Source organism: Odontesthes bonariensis, chromosome 22, assembly GCF_027942865.1.
Source record: "Odontesthes bonariensis isolate fOdoBon6 chromosome 22, fOdoBon6.hap1, whole genome shotgun sequence".
NCBI lineage: Eukaryota > Metazoa > Chordata > Actinopteri > Atheriniformes > Atherinopsidae > Odontesthes > Odontesthes bonariensis.
Window position 1 is genome coordinate 5,553,110 of NC_134527.1, and position 24,920 is coordinate 5,578,029.

At 41.0% G+C, this 24,920-nt stretch overlaps 1 protein-coding gene across 5 annotated transcripts in view; it reads left to right on the forward strand.

Moving 5' to 3' along the window:
- The window catches only part of cacna1bb (calcium channel, voltage-dependent, N type, alpha 1B subunit, b), a 189,270-nt gene that overhangs the window by 153,666 nt on the left and 10,684 nt on the right, over positions 1 to 24,920 (forward strand). For 4 of the 5 annotated variants that reach the window (XM_075455632.1, XM_075455635.1, XM_075455636.1 and 1 more), the window contains exons 33-44: positions 3,888 to 3,998; positions 5,503 to 5,586; positions 8,362 to 8,478; positions 9,157 to 9,222; positions 11,681 to 11,772; positions 11,895 to 12,045; positions 12,574 to 12,701; positions 17,217 to 17,313; positions 22,771 to 22,876; positions 22,989 to 23,096; positions 23,502 to 23,611; positions 24,687 to 24,868. In XM_075455632.1, the coding sequence (XP_075311747.1) occupies positions 3,888 to 3,998; positions 5,503 to 5,586; positions 8,362 to 8,478; positions 9,157 to 9,222; positions 11,681 to 11,772; positions 11,895 to 12,045; positions 12,574 to 12,701; positions 17,217 to 17,313; positions 22,771 to 22,876; positions 22,989 to 23,096; positions 23,502 to 23,611; positions 24,687 to 24,868 (1,352 nt within the window). Of the gene's footprint in view, positions 1 to 3,887; positions 3,999 to 5,502; positions 5,587 to 8,361; positions 8,479 to 9,156; positions 9,223 to 11,680; positions 11,773 to 11,894; positions 12,046 to 12,573; positions 12,702 to 16,090; positions 16,188 to 17,216; positions 17,314 to 22,770; positions 22,877 to 22,988; positions 23,097 to 23,501; positions 23,612 to 24,686; positions 24,869 to 24,920 lie in introns of all 5 variants that reach the window. The other variant, XM_075455633.1, reaches the window with a different exon arrangement.

The window sequence follows — 24,920 nt, forward strand, 5'->3', positions numbered from 1 at the left end:
ATGTGTACGCAAAGTCCAAAAATGAATCCAAAAGTAGTGTATAGCTTTTAGCATTTAGTTTTATTTTAAATGTGCTGCCATATGAATGAAAGTGCCATAACATTTGTTGTGCAAACACACTTTTAACATCAGCATCTTTCTGTAGTTTTTATGTAGAAGCCTCGCTCCACTGTCTGTTTCCTTGAATGACTTGCTGCTATCAGTTGTGTGTTTTGCCTTTAAGTGATATTTTAGACCGGAACTACTACGCTGAGAAGACAATTCAACTTGGCAGTGTTTACAGATGACTTTGGTTCTGTCGACTCCGCCGTCTGGAAGAACTTTAAAATGAAAATGGCCGAGTAAAAGTTCCGTACCCTTCTCCATGTTTGGTGGATCCGCCGATTACTTTCTTTTCCTGTTCCACAGCAGACAGCAGCAGACTTTTACAAAATAAAAGCCTGTGAGCAACAGACTTTTACAATAATAAAACAGGGGTGGTCCGTGGCGTTGTGGGTTGAGCAGGCGCTCCATGTACAAGAGGTTATAGTCTTCGCTGCAGACGGCCCTGTGCTGCGTGTTGTTCCCCCTCTCTCTGCCCCCTGCTTCCTGTCTCTCTGAACTTTCCTATCCATTAAAGGCACAAAAGCCCCCCAAAAATGTTTGTTTTCTTTCATTTAAAAAAACAACAACAAAAACCCTGCGTTAAATAATTAATGCATTAACGCGATAATAACGAGTTAACTTGCCCAGCCCTAATATATATACATATATATGTATATGTATATGTCATATACAGGTCCTGAATGGCAACAATGGAGCAGGACAAAATGCTCATTAGCTGAGCACATAAAACCAAGTCGACTCCATCAGTAAGTTCTAAGTTCTAGATAAGAGTACACACTTTAACACAGGTTTATGAAACAGTGGATCCTGCAGCCACATAACAGCAGCTTATAAAATCATGACATACGATTTAATAACGACATTACTTGGAAACTGGGGTAATGGGCTGATTTGGATGAAACTTTTAATTGGAAAAAGGCTAACAAATGGCTAACAATCCCAGCTGTAACGTTTTAGTGCTTTAATTGACCCCGTCGTCCTGGAGTACCGTGCATAGCTGCTGCAGTCAAAGTACTTCACAAATGCCTGCCTGATTTAAGACTTCTTTACCTGTTCACCAGTTAAAAATGACTGAAACACATTTTGTAACTACACTGTCCTCCATTTAGTCATTTCAGCTCGATCCCTCGTTGTATTACCATCACTCTGCCCTCTGCGCCACCAATCACAGAGCAACACAGAGCTGGACAAACATGATAGGATGACAAACTGGCTTCTTTCAGTTAACCCTTCACTTTCCCTCACACAATGCACAATATTAACACTGTTATAACCAAAGAATTGAAGATGTGTAGAATTCCAACTACAAAAAGGCGGAAATGCAGAGTAAAATGTCAATAAAAACAGAACTAAACCAGTGTTTTATTCACAATAGAACACAGAAAACAGATCAAACGTTGAAGACGAAACATTTTACTTTGATGGCAACAACATATCTGAAAATAGTCGGGATGGGGCCATGTTTACCACTTTTTAACATCCCCGAACACCAGCTGCTGTTGTCCCATTCTTATCTGATATAGGATTCCAGCTGCTCAGCAGTCCTGGGTCTTCTTTGCTATATTTTGATTTTCAAATGTGTCCCCACTTTTTTGCATGTAGAAAAATGTAGAATGTGGAAAGGGTTGCATCGTAAAGGATTCAAGGTAAACGTGCACAATGAATTTGATCATTTAATCTCTGATTAAGAATGAAAGTGGTTTTGCAGAATGAACTTTAATACAGGCTGCAAAACAGTGGATAACAGCATTCAGTCCCATTTCGTTAGGGTTAGACGTAAAAGTAAATGATCCGACCTAAATATCATTAAAACATGGTTACAGGTTGGCATCGCATCCTGTGAACGCTGCCCTGTACAAAACATATGACACAGGAAGTCATCCTACATAACAGTTTAGCTGGTTTGACTGTGACACGACTACGTTTTGCATGTGTCGTCACGTGTTTGTTTGCCTTGACTGGATCCAGGTTTGCAAAACATTAGCAGGAGCTGAAGTCGCACATGTTGCTCATAGTTGCTCATAGTTGCTCGTTTGTGAAGCTTCAAAGGTGTTACGAACAGCAGCAGCAACTATGAGGCAGAGAGCTGCACAGATTTACTCACGAGGCTCAACAACAGTAACTTTGATTTTTATTTTCGAACATGTATAAAAAAGAAAATGTATGTAACTATTTGTACATACAAAAGAAAGAAAAAGAGAAAGAAAAAAATAAATAAAAAATTCAATCACATAAAGTGCTAATACATAACAAAACACCACACATTGTTCCAAAAAGGAATACTTTTTACTTTTTACTCAGTACAATACTTTTTTAGTTTCCCACCCCTTTTAACTACTCTTCAGTTTGTAAATATCCTAATACACCTATATAAATATATGCCATATATACACTTCCTAAATATCTAAATAAATATATAATCACAAAAATAAATATATACTACACACATATCCTTCTAAATATAAATGTAAATATGAATATATATATATATATATATATATATATAACTATCCCCATAAATAAATATATACTATATATACCATATACTAATTAAATTACAATATAACAATTAACCCTATTCTATTCATATATTTATCCCTCATCGTCCTCCGTTAACATACTTCCTCTTCCATGTACTTGTTTAAAAAATTTTTTTTTGATTAACTTTAACTGTTAATCATCTCAGACACAGAAAAGTGTCACACACGATGTGTTCATCGTTTATTTACACGTCAGACAGTTAAAAGCTCTCACTTACAATCTCTTTATTAGTAAAAATTAAAACCTTGTGTTCCCCTGCAGCAGGTTCAGTTTATTTATTTAGAATAATTACCATTGCACATTTATAATATGTCAGTGTGTTTCACATCATAATATGATGATAAAGCTATTTGGTGAACAGCACAGGGACCAGATTTGGGCTGACAGCCTATCTGTTAATGACTCGCTGTGCTGGGGAGCCTCAGGCTATGGGAGTGCGTGACTTCTCCAGTCACCTATACATCACTGCGTTTTCTCATCTGCACAGAACAGAAAGTCCCTGAAGGAATGAAACAACCAGTTTGGGTCACCCAGGCGTGTTCTGTGAAACTAAAGTTCTTTAGATAAAAAACATTTTGTTTATCGAGGAATCTGTTGTGTCTCTTTTTTTGTGTCTCATTTAAAATCAAGGAGCAGTAAGAATAATTCTCTGTATGATTAAGGCTAAGATTCTGTATTGTTGTATTGTTCTTAAGCTATAATCACCTGAGGTAAAATTTAGTTGTCAGCTGGAACTGACGGGGGCGTTTTCATGTTGTAAACAGCTCGCTGAGCTGTGTGCGGTCCAGCAGAGGTGATCTGCAGGGCTGCTTGGTTGCTTCTCTGGAAGTTCTCAGTCTCACATCTGTCACACATAGTGGCTGAGTCACTCAGTGGGGTCACATGGCACTGAAAGGATCGGATAATTGGCTAAATTACAATAAGAATGAGTTGAGCAAGGGTAATTCTCCTTGGATATATGGCGGTGAATGAATGGAATCAGAGGCACAAAGCGTGTCATACTCCGATATGATAGGTGGCGCTGTACCCATTCCAACTGTTGCTAATAGAGCCACTTCCTTTTGACCCCTTCTTGTCCGATTAAGGTGTCCACATGAACTTAATAACTAATTCTTATTGTAATTTAGCCAATAATCCGATCCTTTCAGTGCCATGTGACCCCACTGACTGTGATGAAGGATGTCCTGTACCTGTAACCAGATATATGTGAATTCATAGTATGTTTCACCTTCCGTCCTCAGTTCTACGGAGCTCCAGACCTGTATGAGGCGATGCTGAAATACTTAAACATCGTCTTCACAGGCCTCTTCACGCTGGAGTGCATCCTCAAGATTATTGCCTTCAATCCACTGGTGAGCTGTTGTGCTATATGCTCTGCTGTAAACACTCCTCCACTGTTCTAGTGTCTTTAAGTTTACCCACAAGGGTTAAGTTAAAGGACCATTGCAATAGATTGGTGGCATTAAGCAGTATTCCTGTAGTTTGCGAGCTAAAGAAGCCTAGGAGACATGGCTGCTCTTTATGAAGATATAAGAGGCTCTTCCTAGGCAAACAAAAGCACCATGATTGATATAACTAAAGAAAACATGCACGCTATTTTCCATTTTGGCTAATGGATCCTGCTCAATCATTCGCTTTGGCCCTTTATTTAAATGCTGGTTTATGAATCTCAATGATTTCCAAAGATGTGATTAACTTCTAGGTGCTTCTAAAAGCAACGTCCCCTCTTTCCAGATCTGCAACAAACCTAAAGCATAAAATAAGTCAAAGAAGCTCAGAAGCTTTAGTGATTTCAAATTCAGGACTCAACAGAGGGGATGAACAGAAGACTGCACAAGGAGAATAAATCTTCTCCCAACATGGAGCCGTCTGGCCTGCAGCGAGACATCTCATCTGTGGCTCTATCCCATTTACAAGCCTCATTTATTAAATTGCTTTTCTCACACACCACTTACCTCCACCTGTTTAGCAGTTAAGCTCACATCTGCCTTTATAAACGCTCTGCTGCTGCTGCTGCCCGTCAGCATGCAGCTGCAGGGCTGCAGCAGGCTCCGCCCTCAGGAAATGGATGATGGACCAGTCTGACGGCACTCTGGGGCTGTGTTCGAAACCGCATACTTCTCCTACTTCTCCTACTTCTCCTACTATTCATACTAACTTTTTGAGTTGGTATGCGAGATTAGCCGAAATGTTGGGTATGCATCATGAGGTTACTACTCATACTCAAACTACCCAAGATGCAACGTAACGTGACGTCGCCGATCGTCATTTCCTGTCAAAACGTCAGTTTCAAGCTAGCTACAACGAGGGTAGGTTCACTTCCTGTTTTCAAAACAAAAGCACCAAATGTATCGTAATGGCTTTCCCTATGATAAATGGCAACGGGTATTTTATTTTGGTGAAAATAACCGGAAGTGCGTTGCTCACTGCGGCTAGCTTTAGTAGCGCCGAATTCGTGGGAACAAAATTGTAAACAGCCGGTATTTTGTCAGGTTTTCAACACGTTGGGGATCTAAACGACTACTTTCTCACCTGAAAATGTTTCAAATGTTGCTAAAGTTTACAGAGTTTAGAGCTTAAGCAAAATCAGCTTCAGGCCGGCTGATTTCGGCTCGGGTAGGAGCGAAATGCATTGTGGGTAAACGCTCTGCGTACTGTCTGATCGATGAGTATGCAGTATGTAGTATGCGGTTTCGAACACAGCCCGAGTGTAGGCACCAGTTCATGATTAATGCAGGAGATTGGATCAGCATGTGTGTGTACATGAGACATGAGTCTTTGGAACCTGGAAAAACCTGGAATTGGACCAAACAGTTCAAAGTTTTAACAAGTTTTTCTTCCTTCTTTGTGTTTCAGAACTACCTGAAAGAACCCTGGAATGTGTTTGACTTTGTGACTGTGATTGGAAGCATCACAGACATCTTGGTCACAGAGATAAATGTAAGAGCTTTGGGCCAACATGGGCCGTCTTTTGAGTGTCTCGCTTCGGTGCACACTCACACCTGCAAGAGCACTGTGACAAAGAAGCGTTCTGTGACACATGAGGTAGATTTAGGCCAATCAGGGGGAACTGTGATGATGGACAAACCAAAGTTAGAATGTAGTTTGTAAGTGATGTGTAAAAACACATAAACACATACAGGATACAGTGAAGGATAGCACAAGATAGCACATCAAATTATTCATTTTACTTGACATGCTGTTTTTTACGGAGCCCTCTAGGGGACACGGGGGAAAAAATGAAGAGTTCCCGAGAAACTTTTGCAAGATCTCACAAAACTTTCTCGAGTTCTTTCTCGTGAAGTTTCCTTCAGTAATTGAGATCTCGCGAGCTCGTATTTAGGACAATTTATCGAATCTTTTTTTGAAATGGGCCTAAAATACAGCGAGATAAAAACTAAATTTCCCCAACTCCATGTTTGTTTTTCGTTCCCGTGGGCCAAACTGACTCGGATGTAAATTTGTCATAAATATGTCTTAAAAACTTTGCGAAATCTCGCAAAAATCCGTCCTTTTCTCATTTTTTTTTTTTTTCACCCGTGTCCCCTACGGGGCTCCGTAGGTTTGATTAACTAAAAACTGATGATTTAAATGACTCAGCACTAATTTACATGCACCCATTTTAATTTTAAATCTGTCTTTTTTTCAAGTTTTCCAGCTTCAAAGTCCCAGTTGTGGTAGTCATGCTTTGCTCTACTCTCATAGTCTCAGTCCTCAGGTCAAAAGCTCAGCCGAGCAAACAGGGAGAGGAATTTCAAATGGGAGTATAAAACAAAGGCAGCTGCAGGGCAACAGGAAAAGCCTTGCTGCTGTTGCAGTCCTGAATATTTTGATTTAAAGCAGATGATGGATTAAAAACAATGTGATTGTGGAGCTGGAGGACTGAGGCAGGTTACTGTAGCTTTCTTTGTGGCAAAGTGTTGGTCAGTGTTTGCTGTGTTTTCTCTTTGTTAGATCATTAGTCTGCTTTTCTGTATCTCTTCTTGTTTTTCTGTCTTCCTTCTGTTTTGCTGTTCCATCTTCTGCTGTGTCTATCCTGGCGCCTGTGCCCTCACTCTGCCTCTTCTGTCACATCTGACACCTCTAGACGGTAAGTGGCTTCTTTTGTTGGCTGCTGATTTATTTTTTTGATCTCTTCTCGGTTCCCTTGTTCCCCCATCACTTCTCAGTGTGAGATGATATTAGAAAGCCGCTAAAATGTGTGAAATAAGTGCTTTAACTGTAACAGTTTTCTGTAATTACAGTAACGTACAATCTAACATCAAGATGAAAAAAAAAAAACATCACAAAGAGTGAATTATTAACCCCTGAATTATTAAAAAAAAAATTCATTTCTGTCAACTGCAGCAATATTTAGCTATAATGTTCACAGACGTATGTGGATTGGCTGGTTTGTGTTGCTTCTTGATTTGTCTCTCACCCTTTTTTCTTAAGGAAGCTTTTGCAGCGCAAGTACAAGTACTTAAAGGGGAATAATTTTTTTTTTTTAAACCTGGACCTTATTTCTGGCATAAAATCCGTTCATCTACTCACCGATAACAGTTTGGTGAAAGTCGGTCTTTACTTCACCAATACTTTAAAGGCCTCAGTCGCTGTCGCTATCCGTCAGCTCTCCGTCCTTTCGAAGTTCTCCGTCGGGATGTCGGATACGCAAGGCAGTTCACCTCCCGATCAGTAGGCGTCGCTACGTTAGACGACCCAATCTCGCGACGTCTATGGTGAAAGTGGTTGATTGATTGTTCACCTTCCGGCTCCGTTCCACTCCTCACAGTGAACGATGGCGACCGAGAGAGAAAGACAAAAGTTTTCCAAAAGTTGGAGCTTGTTGATTTTGAAATGCAAATAATTTTGACCAAACGTTGACCAGCACACAGTAAACCCTTTCAAAAATGGCGGTGTTGTTGTTGTGAGAGGAAGGAGCTAAACTGGAAATGATGTTGTTAGCCGACCAATCACAACCCTTGTGGTCTCCGAGAGTGTCCGTAGCCTCGATGGATAGATAGGAGAGGGTCTCCGTAGCCTTTCCTGGACGACCATAAATCAGGCTTTACTTTCACCATCTCTTATTAGGGGAGGGAATCTTTGGGCGCCTCACGATTCGATAACGATTATTGATCGGTCTTTAATTTCTGTATATTGATGCACTTTTTCACAGCATTTCTCTTTGTCTTACTGAATAAACATTCATTACTTGCAAATTTTGAACAACAGTGCATTTGTAATAAGAAACAAGAGTTGAATTCGTTTCCATTAAATTTTATTAAACTAATGGAAATGTGTGCAAAATGGAAAGTTACGTCGGATAGAATCGAGTTAACCCCTAAATTCCTCCGCGGCCTTTCCCGGACGACCATAAATCAGGCTCAACAGCTCAATAGTACGCGTTCATTCATTCATTGGTCTTAAAGTATTGGTGAAATAAAGACAGATAATGCCTTATTTAGAGGCTGTATCGTCTCTGCCCTGTTCTCTCCCGTTATATGGATATACGCCGATCTCCAGTGATCTAAATATCTTCCGAAGGACGCCGACTTTCACCAAACTGTTATCGTTGAGTAGATGAACGGATTTTATACCAGAAATAAGGTCCAGGTTTAAAAACAACAACTTCGAACTTCCCCTTTAACACCTCAAAATAAACCAGATGTTTAAATAAAAGAGTGGTAAATGGTATATGGTGTAGTAACTCACAGACTTGATGTGTTTTGATCTCAGAACAAGATGATAAACCTGAGCGTCTTGAGGCTGTTCAGAGCGGCTCGTCTCATCAAGCTGTTGCGACAGGGCTACACCATCCGCATCCTTCTGTGGACCTTTGTTCAGTCCTTCAAGGTGAGGAAGTTACAGTCACCTGATCTCACAAACATACCGAATATACTTCGAATATACTTCCGTAAGAGAATGACGCATGGTGTTGTGGAAAAAAAAAGAAAAAGTATTTCATTCTGGAAAGAAAGAGGCTCAAAAACAAGATGAGGCAAAGTGCAGAACTCCCTTAGTTGCTGTCAAAGTCCAACAGAATAGCTCCTAGCAGACAATAGTTGAGCTTTCTAAATCCCCCGGGACAAGTTGAGTTACATGTGGGAGGCCAGGGCCACAGCTTAGGGAATTTATTGCAGGTTTAATGTCAGTGGTGAGAGCTTTTAAGCCCAATGAAAATGGACAGTAGCTGCTGAGTGTGAAAAGGTGGCTATTTAATTACATCAAATGTTCGCCTCCTCCTCGCAGCGTTATAAATAGCTGGTTAAAGGAATCTGCCCTGCCGGTCAGGTTGACTACTCGGGTTCTAATAACACTCTTACAAGGATGCTCGTCCTCTGTGGAGAATCAGACTTCTGTGTGTGTGTGTGTGTGTGTGTGTGTGTGTGTGTGTTAGTGCACAGAAATGAAAAGAGACGCTCTGTACTCTGTGTATTGGTGTGGAAACAGAAACGGTGTGTTCGTATGGTGTCTGTTTGTGTTCTGAGCATCTTTAAGCCATTTTTCTGTTTTTTTTCTTCCACTTTTCAGGCACTGCCATATGTCTGCCTGCTTATTGCCATGTTGTTTTTCATCTACGCCATCATTGGGATGCAGGTAAGTGGTGAAAACCAGCTGCTCTAAATCGTCTCCGATATGAGTTTTCCATTTTTCAGTTTTGTTGCTTCTCCCAGTGCAGTTTAGCTTATAGGCCATTAGAGGCACTACAAATATTTTAGTCATCTAGAACAGTGGTTCCCAAACTTTTTGTGCCCAAGGCACACCAAAGGACAAGTAAAAATCTCAAGGCACACCTAATGTGTAAAATAGCCCTTATAACCTGTGTTATCACTCATATCATGTAAAATATCTGTAAATGAGCATTATTATTTACTAATGCCAAATAAAATGTGACAAAGACAATTATATTACACATGAAATATTTATTAACAAAATTAATTTGAAACTTTATCAAATTAGGCTTCATCAAAGCAGCAACACATTCATTAAAACCAGACAGGTCACAAAATTAAAAATGAGGCAAAGGAAACTCAGAACTCTGAAAATCAGCACAGAGAACTGTCAATGCAAGGAAGCTGCATTGTCCATGGTCCTAAACTACAAATTATCAATGCAACATTGCAGCCATCAGCATTGAAACATGTGCTATTGTAAATATTTTGCCAATTTACAAATTAGTGAGATACATGTGCCTGTCGGGGTGCGCAGACTTCTTTAATCCTCGGTGGCACTGAGCAGAGGGCCACTCGCAAGTCCTGTTCACCAGAGAGCCGTGACCTCCTGTTGTTCTTCATGTGAACCAGAGCAGAGAACGCCAACTCACACAGGAAGATAGTGGGGAAAGAAGAAGTTGCTCGATAGCGTGGTGGGAGAAATATGGGGTTCTCTGAGGATTTTTTTTTAAATAATTGTTTTTAGGTATGGAGTTTTTCATCTGTATTATGAAATGAGTGCATACAAAGTTCTGATATAGTAAATTAAAAAATAATTTTAGTGTAGTTTTAGTGGCATGTTCTTGCTTTACTATAGGTACAAGTTATGATCCTCCATTTCTCAATGTGGATGCTAAACATCTCACAAAACCACTGATTCCTCAACTTTTATCTTCTTCATCACCCTCTGGACACCATTATTCTTTAAATGCTTTTAATAGCAATGATAAGGATGTCCCACTGTGAAGCAGGACCCGCAGGGCAGGTTGATATTAATGTTTCATTCTAAGGTAATAAAGAGATAAAAATGAATTTTAAAAAAGCAATTAAATACTAAATGAAGCGTAGTTTTCAATAATGGATCCAATTTTTTCCCAACAATCTTTGTTATTGCTCCTCTCTGCAACTTTAAGCTATAAAAAAAACTTGGCTTACTTGCAGTTTTTATAATAAAACTGTACTTTTTGAAACATATCATTTACATTTCATGTTCGGACACGCACTGAACAAACAATGGACCCTCAGTCATTCTCTCTTACTTGCAAGCATGTCATACCTGTCTGTCGTATGGATATACAAAAAATATCAGCTGAACATTTAAGGCTCTACTCTAAAGCCAGATAAAAGAGGATTATAATAATAATAATAATGATGATTTTGTATACTCACGTTGTAATTCCTCTGTAACATAGCAGCTCCAAACTCTGGACTTTACTGTTGCTCCATTCTTCAGTGTTTAGTTTAAGATTTTAGCAGTTAAAATTAAGCTTTTATTGCCAATATTTCACCAATGTTTGTTTCGGAAACAGATGTTCTTATGCTGTACTGATAGTGCATTTGTAGACAAACGGGTAATTGGAATTTCTAAGTTTCAGCTAGAACACCTATTAGAAGTATAAAATTATTATTAACTCATTTATTTATTCGTTAATTGAACGATATAACTAATGATGAGATTAGTAAACAAAATGCCCAAATATATGCTTTCAAGTACAGAAAATAAAAATAATATGTCCCCTTTCACAATGGCACTTAGTGCTTTATGAGGGGTAAGGCACGTTATAAAATGCTGATGTATCGGACATTGCTGGAGGCTTTATGAAAGAGGTCAGCTTTAAGGAGGGATTTAAAGATGGCAAGAGAATAAATGTGTCTGAGTTCAGTGGGCAGAGTTGATGAAAATGGTTCTCTAAGGGAAAAGGTCCGTCAGCTATGTAGTTAGCAGGGCGCTATCAGCAGGTTTCAGTGGTTGTAGAGCTTATTGCAGGTCAATAAGTCGGCTATGCATTGAAGGGCAAGGCCATTTAAAGCTTTAAGGTGTGCGATGAGATTTTAAAAGTAGATACAAACTGTGACAGGGAGCTAATACAGAGATACTATTTTCAGTTTGTGCACTTGCGGCGTTAGATTTGTCGATTGTGAGCTTTTCTGCCTCCAACATGGCATAGAGGATTTCAGATACAGCCCACATCCACATTTTAGATTATAAACCTCCAAGCACAAAAATATGTTGGAGAGCTGCAAACTTTTTCTACTGTTGGAAACCATCCCTCCGGGTACAAAGGTGACTGAGAACACTGGCTATGAATGTGTAACACAACCTGCTCTCCGACTCTCCTCAGGTGTTTGGAAACATCGAGTTAAATGAGGACGCGGCCATAAATCACCACAACAACTTCCAGACCTTTTTCCAGGCCTTGACCCTTCTGTTCAGGTAACCTGCTTCCATAACCTGAAAGCTCTGGCCCTTAAGAGAGTTACCTGTTGATAAAACAAACCACAGTTATGTACAGTGTACAATACCTTTACTGTGTTTTTTTTTTGTTTGCTTTTCAGGAGCGCAACAGGCGAGGCCTGGCATGAGATCATGCTCGCTTGCCTCAGTAACCGACCGTGTGACGAACTCTCGGGCACCAAAGAGAAGGAATGTGGCAGTGATTTTGCGTACTTCTACTTTGTCTCCTTCATCTTCCTCTGCTCCTTTCTGGTCAGTGTCTCCTTCGGGAGTCAGTGGGCCTTCCCATCTGCTCTGATACTTACTGAGCTTTTGATTGGGTGAACTTAAAGGGATAGTTCGCCTCTTTTGACATGAAGCTGAATGACATCCCATATTAGCAATATCATTTATTAAATTTGACTTACCCCCTGCTGTGTCCTATGAGCCGAGTTCCAGACTCGTTTTGGCGTTGATGAAGGTAGTCCGGCTAGTTGGCTGGGGTTTAAAAAATAATGCGTTTTGCTTCTCAAAACAATATGCGTTCAAAAGAGTAATACGTATCACTGCCTGCTTTGTAGACCGAAAGACTAATAGTTGCAGGTGTTGCCACTGCGAGGCAAATGAAAAGTCTTGTTTTTATCAGAAATAAATACCCGTTTTTGGGTCATACAACACTGATTTGGTCCTTTAAGCAGAACCACATAGATAGATTACATAATCTGCATAGTGCAGTTAGATAATTAGAAGATAATGAATTTATTTTATCCATTTATCCATTGAATGATTTCTCTTCCTTAGATGTTGAATCTTTTTGTTGCCGTCATCATGGACAACTTTGAGTACCTGACCAGGGATGCCTCCATCCTCGGGCCTCACCACCTTGATGAATTCATTCGTGTGTGGGCAGAGTATGACCCCGCCGCCTGGTAGGTTGCCTCGGCTGTCTCGAATAGCTGCGTTTTATTCCCCTGTGTTAGACAGTGTTGGTATTACAGAAGAGGTCTGCTTTTAAAAGAAAGGTGGGCCGGGAGAGAAGAAACACTCAGACTGACATCTGGGTTCCGGCAGGATGCCTTTCGACGTGGAACTGGGAAAATCTTGTCTTAGCAGCGATGGGTGAATGACATAAATCCTGAGCTCCGTGTCAGCCGAGGCTGGTGACAAGCCCCGTGTTGGCTGGACTGATGCATGTAAATCCAGCGTTACGCTGAACGGCCACTCAGCTCGCAGGGCTGATAAGCTGGCGGGCTCCAAAGCTCCCGAGTCTGTCACAGTGGTGCAAAAAGAGACTATTTCTATCCCTCTAAATATGTGACTACAGCTTGATGGCAGCACCTTTCCTGCCCTTTACACCCACCTGACACTGTTACCTTTACCGAAGCACAAAAGTGTTTTCGAGTGCGACAGTGTGAAGCATAATCTGTCTCAGATTATGTAAGGCTCATAAAGTTTTAACGAAGGCTTCACGGGAGCCTTGTCAGTGAGTCAGGACTCCAGGAGAGGTGTGAAATATGAAATTGCAATCACCTGACAGACATTACGGGGGAGGAATTAACATTCATTCCTTTGAATATAAATGAACTGCTCTCGAAAAATGCCTTCAGTAACATTCATTCCATTTCGAATTGTTTTAACTCATCATCATATCAAAGAGCCTTTAAAGCTTAAAGCTAAAGTACTTCTGCTGCTGTAAGAAATGTATGGACTGCAATTAGAACATCAGAAATTATACCTGGAAACCTTGAAAATAGTATATTGTCTTCTTTATACTGCTGTCTCAGCCTTAACATTATGACCACCTGTCTGTAACTAAACAGTCCTGAACCATCGAGGCGTTGACTGCCCAAGACCTCTGAAGGTGTGCCGTGCTGTCTGGTACCAGACCTGTTAAGTCCTCTAAGTTATGAAAAGAGACGTCCACATATCAGACTCGCTTCCTCTGCACATCCCACCGATGTTTGCTTGGATTTCGGTCACCTCGAGCTAGTTATTGCTTCCCTCAAATTATTCTTAAACCGTATTCGGAGTTGGGCAGGACTCTAAATCCGTCGAATGTTCATCATGTTTCTCTTTTTAATTTCCCCGCTGTGAATGTAGTGCGTCTCCGTCTCCCTCGCTCCCTCCCTCGGATGTTTGTCATTGGCTGGCTTCTGCTGTGCGTAAGGGCGAGCGTAAAAACGATGTTTGCAACTGCCTGAGCTGCACATGCGGGGGAAATCTATATGGTTGATATCGTTGAATTTGCGATATTAATATCTTGAATGTTCATATCTAGATATTGATACGATAACGATATATCTTTCAGCCCTAGTGTGCACCCACATGCAACAAACCTCAGGGTTCTATGTGCTCTGTGCCTGCCCATCTGAACTATTAAGATCTTTTTTCAACGATTTGAGCTGCAGCAGCTCTGTTATTGGATCAGACGACACTAACCAGCCTCGGCCGTGGTTCTCCAGTTTTTCCCTCCTTGGATGACTTATGTGTGGTCCTGCAGACTGGGAACATTCCACAGGAACTACAGCTGTGGAGATGCTGTGACCTGGCTGTCCCCTGGCCTAATGGATCCAACCCACTGTCGGCTACCAATCAATGGGCCTCATGCAAGAACCGTTCGTATGCACAGATTTGTTCTTAAGTCGTGCGTACGAGTGATTTAAGAGAATTGGCGCATTCACCAATCTTTTCGTATTTTACGTTTTATTTCAGCTACGAACAGAATTTACAAGTTTTGTAAAATAGTCCGCTGTTATTCCAATTAAGTTTGCTTGACTAATGGATTGTATATTTAATTACTTTGAAGCAAACATAAATAAATATATACATTATACCCCATAATGATGCTGACATTATTCTTTATGACTTAAATGATGCACTAATTAAAGGTTAATTAACTCTGTATATAACAAAGTCAATGGGAAGTGTAACCAGCGGCTGACGTGCTACTTTTGGATGCCTTGGTGTGTCAGGCTCTTGGAAGAGAGCGTGTGTTCCGAGACCGCGTAGATTTGTGGAGACAGACGAATGGCTGACATCGCGATTAAGATTGCCAAGGACTGTGCTGCTGCAAATATGCAGCTTGCTAGAGCCACAACTCCAAAGAGAAACATGCCAATCAAACCCAATTCCAACACACGTCCAGGTCCTCACCACCCTTTGATTTTTGGCCACTGGAACCTTTCAAAGGAACATTGGAGACAGATCGCGTGTGTCCCAGTCCTCTGTGAGTCGTGCGCTCCCCTTACAAATTTTCCTTTTTGGATCTCTGAAAACAGAACTTCAATCTCAGAGCCCCTAAAGTTGTTCTTTTTGCACCTTGATGCCATTCTCATGACTCAACACTCAACACTTCCTGGCACAAGAGCGAGGAAGCACAGCTCCTAATATGATATAATTTTGGGCGTGGAATATGCAAATCTACTATCCTCGTGCACGTGCCCTTAAATACGCACGGGTGGGATTAATCATTTACGCAGGTGATTTACACACTTTTTCCAAAGTTAAAGGTAGGGTAGGAGATCCTGGATTTTGAGTCCAGCGAAGCTGCATTTTGAAAATACACAGGTCAAAAGTCCCAACCCTTTTCTTCACTTTCCCCCCGAAGCCACGCCTCTAGAGTACATGAACGTGCACGAGCACGAAGGTGCACGAGCGCTGTTCTGACAGCAAGCATCGATCGTTGCCGTATTTAGTATTTAGTATTTAGTATTCAGTTTATGCTAACTATACGTTTAATAATGCTAGGTGCTTGCCAAGCTGGCTGTAGTTTAGCTTCCTGCCAAGCTTCTGGATGCGTAATTCGTTCACGGTGCAGGGTACGCGCACAGGGGGAAGGAGGGGGAGGGAGGAGCAGATTGCAGTTTGATAGACGGCATCAGAATCCAATCATTGTTAACGGTCCGTTCAGTATGATTGGATAGTGTTTTTCCTAGATTTTACGTTCTAGAGGCCACTAAAACTTTTCATATTTGTGTCAAAACTTTTAATTAATTGGTTGCAATGGGGGTGTGAAGAGTATTTCAAGCAATATGTAAAAAAAATGCTCCAGAAAAAGAACCCCTACCCCACCTTTAAGAGCGTTTGTTGGTTCTGACGTAGCGTGTTCGTACAAAAAAAGTGAGAGAAATTTAGAAAAAAAATACGAAAATGTTCTTGCATGAGGCCCAATGTTTTTACTTCTCACCTCTCAGTGGTCATAATACTATGGCTGGTTGATAAATGTAACAGTTAATGTGCCTGAGTGATGTCAGACTGGACAGATACACAGTTGGCTTCCTAATGTTCTAACCTATTTAACATGTCTCATCTTTTTCAGTGGGAGGATATGCTATCGGGATATGTACAAATTATTGCGTCTTATCTCGCCTCCCCTGGGCCTGGGGAAGAAGTGCCCCAACAGGGTGGCTTATAAGGTTTGCTCTTCCACACAGTCCTTTGGTTTTCAAAGTGACTGTGATGGTTTCGGACTGTGAATGTTCGCTGTCATTCGCTGCGATGGCAGAGAATGCCCTGAGCACACATGCATACAAACGCTCATCGATCCTCCACCAACCAGCTGGCACGTAACCGTAGCTAACGCAGGGAACAATGCGGCAAGTCAGGCTCAAGAAAAAGGGCGTCAGATGTGAGGTCGATGATGTTTGAATGAGGACTAGTGAAGATAAGAGCATTGTGTGCTTTGTTTCGCCTTTGGTTACTGCTGATGTCTCTCAGCATGCAGAAACTGAGGGTATCTTAAAGGAATACTCTCACTGAAAATCAAGCTTTTGAGTAATGAATGCAAAGTCGCTTGAAAGGTGGAACTGAAACGTTTGAAAAGAACGGAATCTAATGAGTAATAGACCTAAAAGAGAAGAATAAAACGAAAGAAGATATCACCAAATTCCAAGAAACGTCTCAAAGTACTCCTGCACCATAATCCCTGTCTCCACTATTGGTCCCTTTGGTCAGTATTGCTCAAAATCTGCTGTTCTAACCACTTTAAAAGAATAAAAAGCTGCAATTTTAGAATGAAAGAGTAGCAATACATTGTATCCAATACATTGTATGCTGTCTATCCAATCTGCAAACCTTTCAGAGTCACCTTTCAAGCACACAGGTAGTACTGTCATTCAAAATACTGATATTTGGTAGTAGTATTCTTTTAAATCAAATGCACTCTTATGCATATCTTCCTCCAGGTTCCTTCCATCCAACATCTGTATGCAGGGAATGCTCTGGAGCCTTTTTCCTTACTCTCTCCTCTGGGATCCATTCTTTGATCTGTGAATTCAACTGCAATGGCATTCCAGACCACGATATCCTGGAAATCTTATTAACAAAGATTTCTGTGTTTTCCTCTTACCTTTCCCCCTTCCCATTCTCTCTTTTGGATTTTGCCATTTCCTGTTATGATGTAACATCCCTCACCCCTCCTTCCGTGACCTCCTTTTCTCCGGTAGCGGCCGCATGGTTTACCGTGATATGTACGAGATGCTTCGCGACATGTCCCCTCCACTAGGTTTGGGAAAGAAATGTCCGCCCCGAGTCGCCTATAAGGTAGAATCACTCCTTTCTGCTTCTCCCTCCTTCTTCCCCCAGTCACTGCTGGCTCCTTGCTTCCCCCCGCCAAACATCTTCAGGCTTCTGTCAGTGTGCCGCAGTCAATATCTTCTGGCCTGCTGTTGTGATGTTGTTTCTATCTGTGAAACTCTGTGGCCTTGTCCTGCTCACTGAGGGTTTTGCTGTACAGTTAAAAGTGAGTTTGACAGAAATTAACAGGAAAATGTGAGCTAATTGATCAAATGATAGCAACAAAAACTGAAAATAGAATGCTATATTTTCCATTTGAGATGCGTGTTTGGTTGCTAAAGATGCTCTGATCAAATGGCAGAGGTCACTTGTTATGTTGTGCAGCTTCAGAAAGCTCAGAGGATTTGTTTTGCTTGTTATTATAGCAGCAGGATGAAGCTGTTCTGATAAATCTTCTTCATGCCATCTGCCCAGAGTCCATTACCAGACATACACTGAATTAAGAAGCAGCGAGCTGGTGAAGGAAGAGGAACGCCTAACGGCTGGAGTCAGATATTTCTTGCTACAGTTTGTGGGATTTTTGCGGGCAGAACTGTAAGCTGCTCCTTAATTTGGTCACAAAATATTCTCAATTAGAATCTTAGTGAATATAAACAGTTTGTTAAAGTTGACCTGCTATCAATGTGTTTCAGTCTCTCTGTAATGATTGAATAGAGCGAAATCAATTTAACATGTTTGTTGATCTTCTGCCATTTAATACAGTCATCAGGCAACCATTTCCCCCCCTCTTTGCTTATCTTAGGTTTATAACAAATAACTATTTCTCATAGCAAAGAAATTACAACCCTGTTAGGCCCCAGCTTTGTAGGCTGCTTAGTGATGATTAGCAAAAACAAATGGTCGCTCTTAAACTTGTGTTTCTTGAAATCGCAGGTATGTCATCTAAAAACCCAGTGCACACCTCATCATTTAGCTACATTTTGTCAGGAAAATGTAGAATCTTCAGTTTCTTTTTGTGTCATCAAGTCACCAGTTTTGGTATGAAAAGTTAATAAAAATGCAAATAAGATTGAAATGGAACAAAAAAAGAATCTATGGCCTCAAACATTATTGGCAGGAGGCAAGAATCAGTGTGTCCAAGTTAAAGGAAGATAAGAATAATAGGCTAAGGTTTCCTGGGCAGGGGACCCGTGGCTAATTCCACCACCACCCCTCCAACCTCCTGATGTGGATCATCCCACCACCACCCCTCCAACCTCCTGATGTGGATCATCAGTGCGTGCTGGAAAAATTGAGATTATCTGTGGGTTTTAGAGACTGTGGCTATGAGGTTCTCACACATGTAAACCCACTCTACTAAAAAAATACTTAAACAGCATGTTAGCATTCTGATCTTAGCATGGCGGTCGCCCTTAGTTTCTCTTTAGTATCTTCTGTGGGAGCAATATTTGATCAAAATATGGACTAACATACCAACTGAGAAAGCAAACTGAAGCATTTGGAGAAAAGCGTGAGTAAACGCAGAGTGAAAGGACTTAATCATGCATTAAAAAGTAGAGCAGAGGCACAGCTTAATATGAAATATTGCTCCATTAGGTATGGGAAATGTAAGTACACTCATTTGTTTTAAGCTCATTACAGCTGCTGTGCTATGATGTCTCAAAAACTTTACAGATTTAAATTGAGTTGATTGTAAGGAATCTGAAAAGGATGCAGTTCCACATCACCAGATTCAGACACAATATTTCTTTAATGAGGCATTTTAGAATATTTTTACCGTGTTCTCATGACTTGAATGACAGAGGACCCAGCCCGTGTACCCTATGATTGCATGAAAGGCTTGTAGTGAAATGGGAGTCAAGTGCACGTCTCAACAATCCTCAGGTAGTCCCTGTGCCAGCTGCTTACCTCTTAACATGCAGACTTAATGTGAGTGGTTCCAGTGTGCACAGCTGTCCAAATGAATCACATTTAAAGCAGCCCTGCCCTCGCCCCAGATAAAAATGCCTGGGTCTGACGTGGTCACATCTCCAAATATAACTCTCGTTATTGTGAATCGACAGGGAAAGACACAAACAAAGACACAGAGGGAGCAGCAGTGCATTTGAGAGCAAGGCTAGCATTTTATTCCCCCCCTTCCCATTTCTCTTCCTTCCCTCTACTACACTGCCATTGATCATACTCCGTGCTAACCTGCCTAAGACCTTTTTTTTTCTCTTCTGTGTGACTTCACTGTGCTCCTGTGCATGTGTCTTCTGCTTCTGTACTTTTTGAAGGAGAGCTTCTTTGTTTAATTTATGCAGCTGTCATTTTGCTTTTTTTTTTACCTATGTGGGAATTAAATGCAAGACTCCACATGTAGATGATCTTAAGTCAAGGAACTGAGACTGTGTTCGAAACCGCATACTACATACTTGCATACTGCATACTGATCGATCAGACAGTATGCCGAGCGTTTACCCACAATGCATTTTGCTCCTGCCCGAGCCAAAATCAGCCGGCCTGAAGCTGATTTCGCTTAAGCTCTAAACTCTGTAAACTTCAGCAACATTTGAAACATTTTCAGGTGAGAAAGTAGTCGTTTAGATCCCCAACGTGTTGAAAATCTGACAAAATACTGGCTGTTTACAATTTTGTTCCCACGAATTCGGCACTACTAAAGCTAGCCGTAGTGAGCAACGCACTTCCAGTTATTTTCACAAAATAAAATACCCGTTGCCTTTTATCACAGGGAAAGCCATTACCATACAATTGGTGCTTTTGTTTTGAAAACAGGAAGTGAACCTACCCTCGTTGTAGCTAGCTTGAAACTGCCGTTTTGACAGGAAATGACGATCGGCGATGTCACGTTGCGTTGCATCTTGGGTAGTTTGAGTATGAGTAGTAACCTCATGATGCATACCCAACATTTAGGAGAATCTAGTATGCATTCGGGAAAAAAAGTCAGTATGAGTAGTAGGAGAAGTATGCGGTTTCGAACACAACCTAACTCTCCTCTGCTTTTCTGTTTTTTCTTTACATCTCATCGCTCCATCTCATTTTCAGTAGTGCTACACTCCCAGAAAGATTCATCTGCTTTATTTTTTTTATTTTTTCATTGATTCTGCCACAACCTACGACCTCACTGTGAATGTGGTGTACTCATTCAAACATGCATGTGTGCAGGAATTGTTGCATTGAAGCTTTGAATGTCATGGATTTATGCTTACAACTTTATGCATTTTACGGATGAATTGTCAGCCAATCAGTATCTTTATTTACAAGATGTTGTAATCAGACAATACGCTGCTGTGTTAGGATGCTGATAACTTTTTTTGAAGTTGTCTAATGTTCGAAAATATTGACAAAAAAAGAGTCAATGTGACTTTAGAAATAGCTTGTTTTGTCCGTCCAGTAATCCAAATTCCAAGTAAAATAAATTTTCAGTGTATAAAACAGAGAAATGCTGCAACAAGTCCCCACATTTGAGAGACTAGGAGCTGCAAATATTTCTATAAATTCATGGATACCTTTTTAATATGGATTATAACGGTTGTTGAGTTTTTCGTGTCCTTAGTTTATTGATTTATTATATCAGCAAATATTCTAAGATAAAGACAGTTTTTTGTTTTGAAAAAATGGGTTGTTGAAACTCATTTAAAAAATAAAGATTTTTTTCCTAATTTAACATTTATTGTGTTCACATCCTTAAATGTACGTTGGAATCATTTTTTAGTTTTGATTATCATTTTCTCTTACCTGGACATGAAGTGAGGTGTGTCCACACTTGACAGGTTTAATTATGTTACGAATAACATAAGCTAGTCTTTGTTGTTGTTGTTGTTGTTGTTTATTGCTTGGTGAATTACACGGTCAAGCCGGTTAAACTGTAAACAAATAACAATATTTAATAACATTCGAATAAACTCAAATTTTAAACCATACATTTTAAAGCTTCACAGTAAAACATATGAGCATATCACAGCCAAAGTTCAGCTGGCTTTAACTCACATAGCATTATAAACCACATATAATTTCCCTTTGAACACATCAGAGAACATAACACATCATCCTCAATCTGTTTGGTGCAACAAACAAGTGCTAGCATAGTGCTAGCATAGCGCTAACTAGCCACTAAGGTACAGAACCCATAGAAACTGCTAGCATATTTCAATAGCTTAATGCTAATCTGGCAAAGCAAAACATAGAGCCTCCTTCTGGAGTGGAAGGAGTGAACGCAACAAGTTAGTTTAAACAAACTGGTGTGATTCCTGTGTTGGTCATCTGAAAAAGCTTCAAATGAACTGTCGTGTGGTTCAGTTGAACAGCAAACACCGCGCAGGCCAGACGCATCCAAACCTGCACTTTTTTGTTTGGTAGAGGTGCAGGAATCATTGTCTCCCTGCAGCTTTTCTTCATTTGTTTGCTGCACAGTTCCTCCTGCTACTGTGGTGCTCAACAAGCACGTTTATCTTGAGATGCAGTGTTGCTTTGAAACCTAGTGAGTTCTATCACCAACAGTTTACAGAGAAGCTGACCAGTTAAGATATGACCTCATCTATACGTCTTTTTATAACATTTGTTGGTTCAATATTTTAGAAAAACAGCAAAGCGTACAGGAACTAATTTGTGTGTGAACACACCCTTTAACCAAATCATTGCCCTCATTAGTGTAAAATGAATACACAAGTTCAACTGAGAACCTATTCGTGCTTCAGTAGAGGAATTTAAATGAATCCAGTGCTTTGTTTCTGCTTAAGTATAGTGAGTTTGATGGATAGTTTCTTGTCAGATTCTCTACAGATTCCAGAGCTCCATTCACACCGACGACCTCTCTTTTCTCCTCGAGCCTTATTTTGTTTTGAGTATGATGGATGTTTCCAACCGCACCGGAGACTCAGCATGAACCAAGCTGGTGTTGAGCATAATTAGTTTATCAGATCTGAGCTTTTAGGAGAAGTGTGCCGAGCAGCCATCACCTGTCGTCTCTTTAGTCCAGATAACTTTTAGTAAAACACAGAGAGAATGACAGAAGCTTTTATTTTAATTTACTGTGTAAATGATCAATCTTTTCTGTGAGATTTAGTTTTTTTTTTTCTCCTTTTATCTGACAGTTGGCACGAACACAGCAGGGAATGGGGTGAATGACAAGCACAGACACCCCCCTGAGAGAAGTAGTAGCCGCCTTGACCATTAAGCCCAGAAAATTCATCAATAACTCTCTGATTATGCTCTCTAATGAGAGGACTTTCTGCATTTCTCTGTTTTAACTGTCATGTCAGCCATCATGACCATTTCTTAATAATAATTAACATAATATCTGATTGTGAGAAATATTTTTTATGCAACTGGAAGAACACAAAGTCAAATAAAAGATTTATTCACCTGACGGAGCAACACTTGAATTAGTTTTTTTTATCGTCTGTAATCTGGCCTCTTTTTTTGGTCCGCGCTCTTGGTGTGTGGGGTTCACGGCCCCTCCTCTCTTGCTTCCGTTTCTCTCAGCGATTGGTGAAGATGAACATGCCAATCGCGGACGACAACACTGTTCATTTCACCTCCACGCTGATGGCCCTGATTCGCACAGCCCTCGAGATCAAACTGGCATCTGGTGAGAGGCTAAAACCGCAAAATCCGGGAAATTCCTTGGGGGTCGCACTTACGGCTTTGCTGTAAATGTGAATTCCAGATTTGATGTGGCATGTTGGTGGATCTGTTCCCAGGCATTCTGGCACAGAGTCTGTGTGACGCTGACCTGAGGAGAGAGATAAACCGAGTTTGGCCCAACCTGTCGCAGAAGACCATCAACCTGCTGGTGACGCCACATAAATGTAAGCCACAGGTTCTTCTGACCTGTTGTTTTTTTCAAACTTAATGTTGTAAACTTCATTTTCTTTCCTTTCAGGAATAACAAATACATGGAAAATGAGCCACTTGTATACAAGTCACAGTCTTCAAACACATGTTTAAAGTTCTTTCTGCTTTCTTACAGAAAAACGAGAGACAGAATTTCTGTTGTTCATGATTGAAATAACTTTGTGGCTTTGTAATAACAGTGCAATAGTTATTTAATCTAATATCTTTTAGCATTGTGGTCCTTTACATGTTGCTTTTTTTCGGTTGTTCCAGCCACACGGTTAATTTCTCCCTTTCCGAGGAGTCCTTTGTTGCTCCTGTAGCACCATCTGCTGCCCACGTGGGGGAACTGTCTCTCACACTGCTCTCTCCTCCTTCAGATAATGAGCTGACTGTGGGGAAAGTCTATGCAGCTCATATGATCTTTGACTACCTCAAGCAGAATCGTGCTAAGAAACTCCAGCAGCAGAACCCTTCAGGGGCTTCTCAGGTACAGCAAAAAGTAGTGCTTTAAAGAGGAAACACATTTTATCTCGGTGTTTAGGTTGGATATCTGCTTTGATTGGAATAGCAGAATTGTATTTAGGGACTTCTCAGTTCCTTCTTTAAGTTGTGTCACAGGACTTAGCTCAAACTCATTATTATTATTTACTAAATATGTTTTACTTTTATTCAAAAAGTGCTTAAAAGGAATGGGAAAGCATCTCTCCCACATTCAGCAAGTAGCCACAGACTAGTGATGCGCGGGCCGGCCCGAGCCCGGCGGGACCCTCGGGCTAGCCCGCGGGCCGGGTGGGGTCGGGCCATTATTTTCTTAGAATCCACGGGTTGCGGTCGGGTCGGGTCAGATCACAGACAGTTATCATAATTACACCGTTAAAATCACACCTACGCACATCCGAGACAGCAGAATGCCAATCGACAGCGTCTGCACTTGTGTACTTGCTCTCTCTCCCCCTGCGCACAGCACCAATGCTGAAGACCGCAGAATGCAAGCAAACAGGCAGCCTACTCACGTGAAGCTCTCTCTCTCTAAATTCATATGACATGCACAGAGCTTGGGTGTCTGATGTGGCAACGAAAAGTGGAATTACAACCATAATCGTCAGATGGATGTGCTGCGGTCAAGACTTTAGAGTAGCAACTGTATTGATGCAAGGGAAATTAAGGGTGAATGCGCGCAGCTTTTGGCAGCCTATGCCATTACGCACCCCCTTGCGCGGCCGCAGACAGTTCATTTGTGTTTAATAGGCCTACATAAATAAATACTTATTCATTTAATTTTTTTTTTAAGCGGGTCGGGTGGGGTCGGGTTAAAAATCATTGTGTAATCTTTCGGGTCGGGCGGGCTGGGTTGGCTGCGTGATGGGTCGGGTTGGGGCGGGCCATAAAAATCATCGGCCCGCGCAACACTACCACAGACGTTTCTTGACATGAAATTTTTTTGATTTTTGAATAATCAACAAAAAAGGTGATATGATACCTTTGATTATGGCTTTTTCCATGAAAAAAAAGCAGTCAAAACTGTGCAGTTTTCTACTGAACGCTGTTGTTCTGTCCTGCAGAGCAAACTGGGGGCGTTGTTCCGTCCCGTGCTGTCCTTCACCCACATTCAGGAGGTGGTGCCGCCGATCTCCAGCCCTAAGATACCTCTCCCACCCCAGCCTGAGCCAGAAACAAAGCCAGAGACCCCACCCGCCCCCATCACCAACACCACCACCGGCAGCCCCATCAGCAGGGACACAATGTAAGTCACATATACATTATATAAAGAACTATGACTTAAGCTAAGCAGTCAG